Raw genomic sequence first — 10,545 nt, 5'->3', positions numbered from 1 at the left:
TCAAGGTCCAATCATATTATTATGAGGAAGTCAAGATAAGAAAAAAAATATACAATCTAATCAATGAACTGGCAGGTTCTAAACACTAACATACACATGGATGTATGTAAGAGCTTAGTCAATTTTTTTCTCGGACATAACTAACCTAACCTTAAGCCAATTTCGTTGACATTTTTAACTGTCTTGGAGGTAGGTACTTAACTGATTCCACGTATACTTTATCAGATACTTTCGCTTAAGCATGCGCTAACGATTTTCGTTAGGAATACATTATTTTAATAGCGTCCCTTATTCTCCGTATTAAATCCAAATTTAAAAAAAATTTATGTATTAGCATATGCTATAACAATCGGTCTAGTATCAATTTCATATAATTCTATGAACTACTTTCAATTATTCATGAGAAAAATTCATTGCGAGGATACACCTATATTATACGCCTCGTAAAGAAAATTTTACTTTCAAACGATAAAAAAATCTTGAAATGTGGATGATTGACAAGCATGCTATTTTTTTAAAAAGAGTTAGTTTTTAGATAAAATTTTTAAAAACAATTAGGAAGCTACACTGACCTTTTTTGGTGTGTGTCTCTATTATAGCCTTATTACATTATTGACACAACCATAATAATATTTAAAGCCTAGTAAACAAGAAAAAAATATTTTTATAGTAGAAAATGTTTTAGTTTAATGCAATATAAGGTAAATTAACTAATTTTTTAATTAATTATCCTAAACTTACGAATGCCCAGATAGATTATATTGGAAAAAGAAATCCAAAATGAAACAATCATGAACCATTTCCATTGATTAAATACTTACTTTCAATGAAGGTATCTAATTACATAATATCAGCTTGAAGTTATAAAGAGATTTTTAATTAATTATTTATAAGCTGAAATATTATCTTAATAATAATGATTTGGTTCTTTTTTAGAAGTTCGTGTCAAATATTGATGTATGTTATACACAACTATTTTAGTTTAAGAAAAGACTAATAAATATCTTTTTTATTTCTAATTATATTAAAGAATCGCTATTGCAAATTTATTTATTTTTATATTACAATTAATTTTTCAGCTAGCTAACACATGGAAAACATTCGCGCAAACCGCAGGAGTGTATCTGATTTAAATCCTTTAAGGGTTCATAAATGTTTTAATTATTTACATTCAGTTGTTTTTGCACACAAAAGAGATTTAATAGATATAATTAGTAATTTGTTTGTAGTTAAATAAAATCTTCACTTCACCTGGGAGAAAATCTTGCTTATTTCATAATAATATTAATTAAAATATCGATTTTTCCAGTATCATAAGAAGTTTACAAAAGCTTTTAAATATGCAATTATAAAGTTTTTGAGTGATATACGACCTCATACAAGATTTCACCGTTCGAAACTCTTGCTAGATAACAAAGAAAGAATAAGACGGATCTATGAACAATTATTGGAAGTATCTGCAACAATTTTAGTATACTCTAAGTAAAATTCTCTTTTAATTTAAACGTCTCCATCTTTTCGTCAGTAATTCGCATAAAAAGGAAATCTCTCCAAAATAAATAATAGACGCGATTTTACTGTATATAATTGGTGTGAACGAACTCTTGTCCAAAGTTAATCTAAGATTTTCAATGACAAGCTGGAAAAAATAAATAAATTTAACGCAAATTTAGAAAAAAATAAAGAAGAAAAATTTGATTCAATTTCTATATTGTAAAATCGAATTTGTCTTCTTTAATATCAGATAGATGAATTTATACTTCGACCTCAAGACCTACTTTATCAAGAAGGAATTTAAATTAAATTTTTATAATTATAATATACGTATTATTACAATATAATATATTTTGTAAATAATCAAAAAGCTGAATACACTAGTATAATTTATTATATTTATCACTACTATAATTTAACTCGTTAACACGAGAGAACAATAAGGAACACAAGACTTTAATTAAAATAAAATGGATTTCTTTACGTAATTTTAACCTTCATGCAGGACTGTTTGGAAGGAAAAAGCTGTCACATACTTCTGTTTTTAAATAAATATTTATGAGTAGTGTTTATGTTTCTGTAGTAACCTTCGATGGATATAAATAACAGATCACATTTCAAGGTGAAATCCAAGGACGATTCAAATGAACAATTAAATAATACATTTTACAAAAGTTCATCTCCGTACACTTAAAGATCAGTTACTATGGAGAGTTTCATTGGTATCATAAGTATTCAATGAGTAAGCCAATCAAAGGGAAAATAGTTGAGTTTAAGATAGAATACTTAAATATTTTTTAATCTATTCTAATAAAGAAAATAATAATATTTCTTTAAACTATTACTGTTCCAGTTTGTGAGTGATTCTGTTTCTATCTAACTTGCTTTTATCACAATAAATTGATTCAAGAATTCCAAGGATGATGTTGGAACAGTCTATTTAAAGGATTCCAGAGTCAGAACTATTTTTAAAATCAGTTCGTAACGGACAGAAAACGAGCCTGGAAGTATTATTCCAAATTTAACTAGTTTGCGAAAGAGAGAGAAACAATTTATTAATAAAGGGCTACTCTACTGCATTTAGTTGCCTCATACACATCAGAGATCACAACTAAAAAAACAACTGGTTTTGAAACCTACAAATCTATAGCCACAGTATAAAAAAAAATAATTAAATGCAAATGAAACCTGATTTTTTCCTATAGATTTTATTATTTCTTTATATATTTTTATTTTTTAAGTGAAACTTTTTTATCCATGTTCTAAAACTCAACAAAAAGAAAATTAGTCGGCTAAATTGCTCATTTATCTGAAATTTGACAGTGTCCTTTAGAACTGCTAAAAATTACGTGAGCTTACAATATACTTGTTGCGTTAAGGACATGAGAAGTTAGTTGGGAAAAATCTGTTAAAAGCAGTAAACATGGATATTTCGATAAAACTACTATAGAACATGAGAAAGGATATTCCGTGTACATCAAGTATTATCACCCTTTATTTTATATTTTAAAACAAATTAATTTATTTACAGAAATGATATTTTATCTCTCAAGTCAGGATTAAGTATAAAGTTACATCCGTTTTAATACAAGTGTGATTGAATAGTACTTGAATTTTCTGTTCTATTAAATAATTTTTAATTAATTTTTTTTATTTTTATATTTTATGTTTTTAGTCAATAAAATTATTTTGTTCCATTAATAAAAATAATATTAAAAACTTAAAAAACACTATATATAAATTTATAAAAACACACATAAGTGTATGTTATTTTCTGTAGATTCTTTAACTAGAAATTATTGAAAAACATTTTTCAATTTATTTTTAAGTACATTTTTTTTTTTTTTGGGAGGGTACATTGTCTCATATTTTTACATTCTATCATATTTTTGTAATGTGGATAATAGAGCTTATTCATACCATATTTACAAATAAGAGAAAATAAATAAATAAAATAAAGATAAATTTAAACTTAGAGTAAAATAATATCATATACACAATCATTCCATTCGAGTGCCTTATCTATTTTTTTTTTTTTTTTTTATGTAAATGATGTAATCACTTCACAAGGTCAAGCTATGGAAAACAATTAAACTAAAATCAAATCTAGCATAGTCCATGTTTTTTAAAATTTATTTAACAAACTATTACTAAATGGATCGGTTTCAAAGTTTCATAAATTGTTTTGCTACAATTTCAAATGACACATTACAATACATAAGTTGAATGCAGAAAATTTGGCCAGGATATTCAGACCTTGCTGTAAATGAATGCTAATTAAAAGGAAGGATAATTGCTTTTAAAAGTTCAGGGCCAATTTAATTAGTCAGGAAAAAGTCGGAAGAAGTTCAGTGTTGGTATTGGTATTATCTTTACGGTGGTTTCCATAAATACTACCACAGAATTTCTAGAGTATTCATCTCTTTCAATAATCCGTCTACGGAATTGATATAGGAACGCTCAGACACCTATAAAGATAGAATTTATCACCTTGTCACACAGATAATTTGTTTTTATTTTATTTTTTCAAATTGCGCTCAAAATAATAATGTTACAACAAATGTTCAATGTACAAATATTCATTAATTTTCTATCTTAACCGATAATTGGACAAGTTATTTTTAAAAAAGAACTACTTCTACAGTATCAATAAATAGTAGAATATAAAACACTTGTTGCTAGCTCTAACTTTAGGTCAATAAATTCCCATAAATAAGAAATGTATTTTTCAATCTTCGTATTGGTGAATATCAATTATCTTTTTCATGAAATAATTTTCAATTTGATATTTTATACTTAACTTAAAATAAAATAAAATACATATCTTTGACAATTTAATTATTAAAAAGGGAATCGGATTTTTAATGAAAATGCAACAACAAAAAAATGGTACAACAAAGATCCGTAATATTCGCTTTAATATATTCTTGAATCAGACAACTGCTTATGATTTTAGTATTACTGAAATTAATTTTGTCCTAATAACTGTCCATAAAATTCAGTCAAGCAATTTTGAAAAATGATTTCTTTTATGCCATTTTTGCGACAAAACCACAAACAGTGAAAACCAAGCAAGATATGTTTTCAATACATTTTAAAAATTACGGCAAGCTTACATAATACCATATATAAAAAATAGTTGAAAATTCTGCCTTCTTTTTTTTTTTTTTTTGTACCTTTAAATTATTATGAAATGATGTGAGCTCACGATTTTCATACACGAAAAAAAAAAATTGAAATTTTAATATCAGGGGTAAATTAATCGAGAACTTCAGATTATAAGATTCTTCTGTATAGCCATTTAAATAAAAGTGCCAAATTCGCTATATATTAGTCCTAATTTTCTCTAGTTTTCGCTGACTAAATATTAAGGAGATTACTTATAAATGAGGTTTGTTCATTTTATTAATCACTAAGAGACCTGGTAAAGCTTCGCGATAACTAGATTTAATTATGATATAAATATTTAGTTATTAAGATTTTTAATATATGTAAAAGTTCAACCGGCTTTATCTTACCTAATGATTGTTCATATTCAATGTGTTTTTTTTTTGTTTTTTTAGGGAATTCATTCACCACACAAATAACATTATCCAAGTATGAAAAACTGGTTGGTTAAAAGATAAAATATTTGTAATGAACAAGTTTTGTACAATTCAGACTTCAAGTTTTGCCTATTAGTATATGTTTGGTACGTTCGTGGATGTATTTTTTTAGTGATGTCATATCGTCTGCTATTAATTGTAATAACAGATGGTCGGAAACAGGGAGAAACAGTTTTGTACCAGTAACTTACTCTTTAACCGTTGGGAACTATAACTCAGACAACATGCTGGTAATTTTGGTGTAGCGAGGATAGTTGTTTACTTTTGTATTAGTACAAGAGCCGGGAAGAAAAAAATGCAGTTATCTCAACCCAATTTTTGATTACTTTAATGAAAACTATGTATAATTAATATTCGAAATTGATGGGTCTGCCAAGTATAGGTAGGGGGAATAAAAAATGGCGGCTGTTTCAAAACCTTAAAAAACACTAATTTTTCATTCGGAGCTCTATATCTTAAAAACTACTAACAGCACTAGAAAACCTCAGAGAACATTATTTAAAGAAGAGTAAATTTACTGAAATATTAGCCTTAAAAGAGCTATTTACGTTCAATAGTTCTCGAGATATGGCTTTTTAAAAAGCAAAATTTCTTTAGAATCTACTGAAAGATTAGTGGTTAGTTAATTTATTTTGAGAAATCGATATCTCAGGAACTATGAAACGTACAGATGTCTACTAGCAGTCAAAATAAAGCTAGAATAATGGACTATAAAGCAGTTTATGACCTTTACCTTCGTAGGAATGGTAGTAGTTTTCATGATATTTGCTAAAATAAATTGATTTATAGTTGTTCAGACAATAAGTTTGATATATGAAAAACTTTATTTCAGAAACCATTGAACGTAGAGATGTCTGCCAGCGCTCAAATTAAAGTTAGTTAAATTTACTATAAAATAGTTAATAATGTTTATCTTTGTAGGACTAGTAGTGTTTATGATATTTGACAAAATACACTCACAAAATTTTAATTTCAAGTTTTTCGTATAAAATGTTGGATTTTTGAAAAAATATATCTCTAGATCCATAAGACGCACATATGTCTGCCAACACTCAAAATGAAGAAAATTTAACTTATTAGAAAGTAGTTTATTTAACTTATCTTCGTATGGGTAGTAGTTTTTATGATATTCACATATGAATATAAATTTGGCAAATAAAAATTTGTCTGAACAACTATTAATCAATTTATATTAGCTTATTTCGTGAAAACTATTACTCCTACGAAGATAAACATCATAAAATACTTTATAGCTCATTAAACTAGCTTTAATTTGAGTGCTAATAGGCATCTGTACGTCAAATGGTTTTTGAGATATAGGTTTTTCAAAATAAATTCACTAACTACTGATTTTTCAGTACGCCACATACAACATTTTTTTGAAATGTTGGTTTTTAAAAAGCTATATCTCGTGAACTATTTAACGTAAATAACTCTTTTAGGGTTAATATTTTAGCGAATTGGCTCATCTTTAAATTACGTTCTCTTAGGTTTTCTTATGCTGTTCCTACTTTTTAAGATGTAGAACTCCGAATGAAAATTTTTTTTTTTTCGCTTTCAAACAGTCGCCATTTTTTCTCCTCTTGGGCTCTTGTACTATATGCTCCCCAGTAGAGCCACATGTATAGCTCCAGACAGTAGCAGAAAGTAATTATTAAGCTTATTGCAGTGTTGCATAGAATTCGTTTGTTTTTGCTGATAATTTAGAATGTCTATTAAACTGTGTTTATCATGTTGCTAATGATGTTTTTATTGAAATATTAATTAAACTCATACATTCGGCAAACATTAAAATACAATACAAAACTAAATAAATGAGTGATATTTATATCAGTAAATAATCAAGTTAAATCTATTTGACCTATTTAATACAATTAAAAATAAAAATTTGTTTAGATACGTCGTTTGATTTAGGTGTAAAAATGATGTTTAAGTTTTTAGTAAAAATCATAAATTCAGTTACTTTGATTTATTTTATTATTAATTTATTTTCTTTTGACAGCCGGTAAATCCGAGGAGTTGATTATAAGAATTTCTGATGATTTTAGTCTGCAAGTAAATAAAAGAAAAAATTAGCAAAATTTTTGTGTAGGTAATCAGTAAGAATTACTTTTTCTCTTTTAAGGGAGAAAATGAAAGTAAAAATTTATTTAAATGGAAGAACAAGAAACGAAGTATCGATACATCCACTACTGGAAACATATGCATAAGTGCTACTAATGAAGTATGCATTTATGTAACTTGAGGAGAAGAATATTCTTCTAAATTTTTTATTGTACAAGAGACGCGGCTGGGAGAGAAGCACTGGGATCACTTATAGCACTTATAGCCCTGCTCTACCTTCCAGTAAGCTTGGTTCGGAGTTCCCAAGGCTTAATTTAAACATTATGTGTAGGTATGAATGTGTATTTACTTTATTTTTACTTAAATGAATTCTGTTTATCGTGTACATAAATTATTTTGTTATTGTTTAATCAGCTTTATTTTATTATATCTATATTATAGATTCATATTTTTGTTTACACATATCATATTTGTAATTTTTTAGTTTTTCTTAAATTTTATGAGTGGTATAGTTATCATTTACATGTTCTTATTATTATTCTTTATTCTGTATACATGGTATAGATAAATAATACATAGAACACTAATACTTATTGCCCCTTATCGTGGCAGGTTTTATAATTACTCTGCACATTCATATAGGGAAAACTATATATTCTATGACGGTGCATACGTAAGAAGTCAATAAGCTTCATCCCTACCAAGTTCAACAAGTTCTGTCAGTTCTACAGGTGATAAACAAATTATAAAAAAAAAAAAGAAATTTTTATGCAAAACGCATCTAATGATCTTTCTTAATGAGACGATCATGGCCAAATATCATTGATCGAACGGAATGCACGCGCCCCCACCCCCTTCCATTTAACATTTAACTCGTTGATCAGAGAACTAATTTAAATTAGCCATTTCAGGAAATTACGCTTAAAATAATGCCATGGAAGTCTTTGATATTAATGAAATGAAGAAGTAACTTTAAAAATTGTAGGATCATTCAAATAAATTGTTCAGTAGCTTTTATAGACAATGAACGGATAGAAATAGACATTTTCCTCTCCATAAAATGAAAGTAATGGGACCATTAATGTCAGAAAAAATAATTTAAAAAAGTAATAAAGAGAAAACGCAGTAAAAGGAGGGATATGAAAGAAGAGTATGATGGCGAGGCAACGGCTCACTATTGATCTCGGCGGTACTAGCCTCAAACAATACTCTTCTCAACAAAAACACAAACCAAGTACTTAATTTTGAAAACAAATTATTTGTGATTCCCTATCTATCAAAAAACACAAATGAGGTGCTAATATTATATTTATCAATGAACTAAAAAAAAAAAATACAAAAAAACTGATAATCGAAAACAAATATAGTTCCTTTAATAATAACAACGATATCACTAATTGGGTTATTCTGATAAGTTTATCAATCGCCTAAAATTATTTTGCAAAGTAATGTCCATTTTTTATCAGTTTACGTAAGGTTTTGCTGTAACGTTAAAAAATAAACCTTTATATATATATAATCAAACTAGTGTAACATGATAGTTTTATCATATTAATATGATATCTATAATATAATTATTTTTCACAAATCAAACAACATAAAAATTTGAATTAACCTTTAAAAAATATTACTTGACAACATTTCCGTACAAAAATTTAATTCAGGCTAAAAATCTTTCAAATATCCATTTTTGATTTTGTGCGATAAATAAAATTGTTATGTTTTCTATATAAACTTTCATTAGTTTTTAAAACAATTTTTTTTCTAAACACGATTATAATCGATTCAAAAATGTTTGTTCCCATAAAAGGCAAAAAGACATATCGATTTTACAAAAACAGTTATAACATAATAGTTTGTATCAATGAATATAGATTAACCGTCATAAATTTACTTAATCCAGCCGCATGCATTGTTGCATTAAGAAGTGCAGCCCTTAAAAAGTGGGTGTGTACTCTCAACGCATGTCCTGGCGTGTCATGTGAACAACCCCTATCAGCCAAATCATCAATGGCCGCGAAGAATTAAAATAAGAGGTTAACCTTATTGTCTATCATGCAAACTTAATAATAAAATTTAATTTAAAGATGTTTAATATACTGAAATCAGTTTGGTATAACTGATGATCTTATTTGGAAATCTGTAAAGCAAGGTTAAACATTATAAGCGTTAAGGCCTTTTTGTTTTAAATTTAATAATAAAGTTTTGAAACTATCAGTAAAGTTTCCAAACTGATATGAAGAGAAATATACTTTAGAATATATATAAAACAATAACTTACAGAAACTCGTCAGTTTCCTCGTCAGTTCCGTTAGACATTTTCCTAGACATGTGATCCGTCGGTTCTGAGGATCGCCACTGCCAATCGAACTACCTTGCCGAGCGGAGCCGAACGCTTTCGGGTGTTTCCGCTGAACCTCGGGCTCATGGTGCTTAGATTATGGTTCTCAAAACCATACAAGTAAAATAAGTAGTTTTTCGAAAAAAAAAAAACCTTTCAGGAATATGACTCACTTAAAAAGTTATCAAATTAATAACATAAATGAGAAGAAAGTACTTGGATCAAGAACGAATACGTTTCCAAATTATGTAATGTCTTTTAACATTAAGTATATAACAGAATTATGAAGAAACCAGTATAAGTGTGTGAGAATTCTTGTATTGTATATTAGGTGAGGAAATGCAAAAGGTGCAAAAAAAAAATATATATATATTATTGCATATTATATATATCCATAATTAAGAGATTGATTCTCACCATAAAATTTTTAAATAACAATTTTTATAATCAATATATTCCTGTAAAACATTAAGTGTTATTTAAAAATATAAATATTTAGATTTTACCGTATAAAAGACAATTTCTAGTGAATCCCTTTTAGTAGATGTACAAAAAAGGTTGCGAGTATCGTCATTTAAAATTTATTACCTTCATTTTTCGCTTAGCAAAGAAGACTTAGTAATAGTGTATGAAACATTATTTTAATCAATAAATCAATAATATTTATATATCAATAAATATTTTAATCAAGATAGGGGATCGAATATATCAGTATACTGTATGTGTACAAAATAAAAATCACAACAATGTATGTTAGAAATTTACTTATGTTTAGTCATTCCAATAATTTAAGCTAAACCATTGCCTGACTTCTCCTTTCTCTCTCTTATGCTCTGAGCCCTCTGCCGATTTACGCAGCATAGTCTGCAACAGCACTCCTATTCTCCGGCCATCATCAAACGATTAAGTTTCAAGGACTGATTTCTTGCCATGTTTCTTTTCTAGCTCATATTTTTTTAAATAAAAGATGATCAACAGAAGAACGAATAGTAGTGGCTACGATGATCCATCCTCTAGTTTGAAGTGGGCTAAGTAGACCCT

At 27.4% G+C, this 10,545-nt stretch overlaps 1 protein-coding gene across 1 annotated transcript in view; it reads right to left on the bottom strand.

The window, feature by feature from the left end:
• The window catches only part of LOC106683363 (uridine phosphorylase 1), an 87,742-nt gene extending 78,234 nt beyond the window's left edge, over positions 1-9,508 (bottom strand). Inside the window, exon 1 of the mRNA XM_014424779.3 lies at positions 9,445-9,508. Coding sequence (XP_014280265.1) covers positions 9,445-9,494 — 50 coding nt within the window. The 5' untranslated portion in view covers positions 9,495-9,508. The remainder of the gene's footprint in view (positions 1-9,444) is intronic.
• Between the last annotated feature and the right edge of the window lie 1,037 nt (positions 9,509-10,545).

This window comes from Halyomorpha halys, unplaced genomic scaffold (assembly GCF_000696795.3).
Source record: "Halyomorpha halys isolate HHAL.00 unplaced genomic scaffold, Hhal_1.1 Scaffold478.1, whole genome shotgun sequence".
Lineage (NCBI taxonomy): Eukaryota > Metazoa > Arthropoda > Insecta > Hemiptera > Pentatomidae > Halyomorpha > Halyomorpha halys.
The sequence above is the reverse complement of the archived record's forward strand: the minus strand, read 5'-3'. Positions and strand labels throughout refer to the sequence as shown.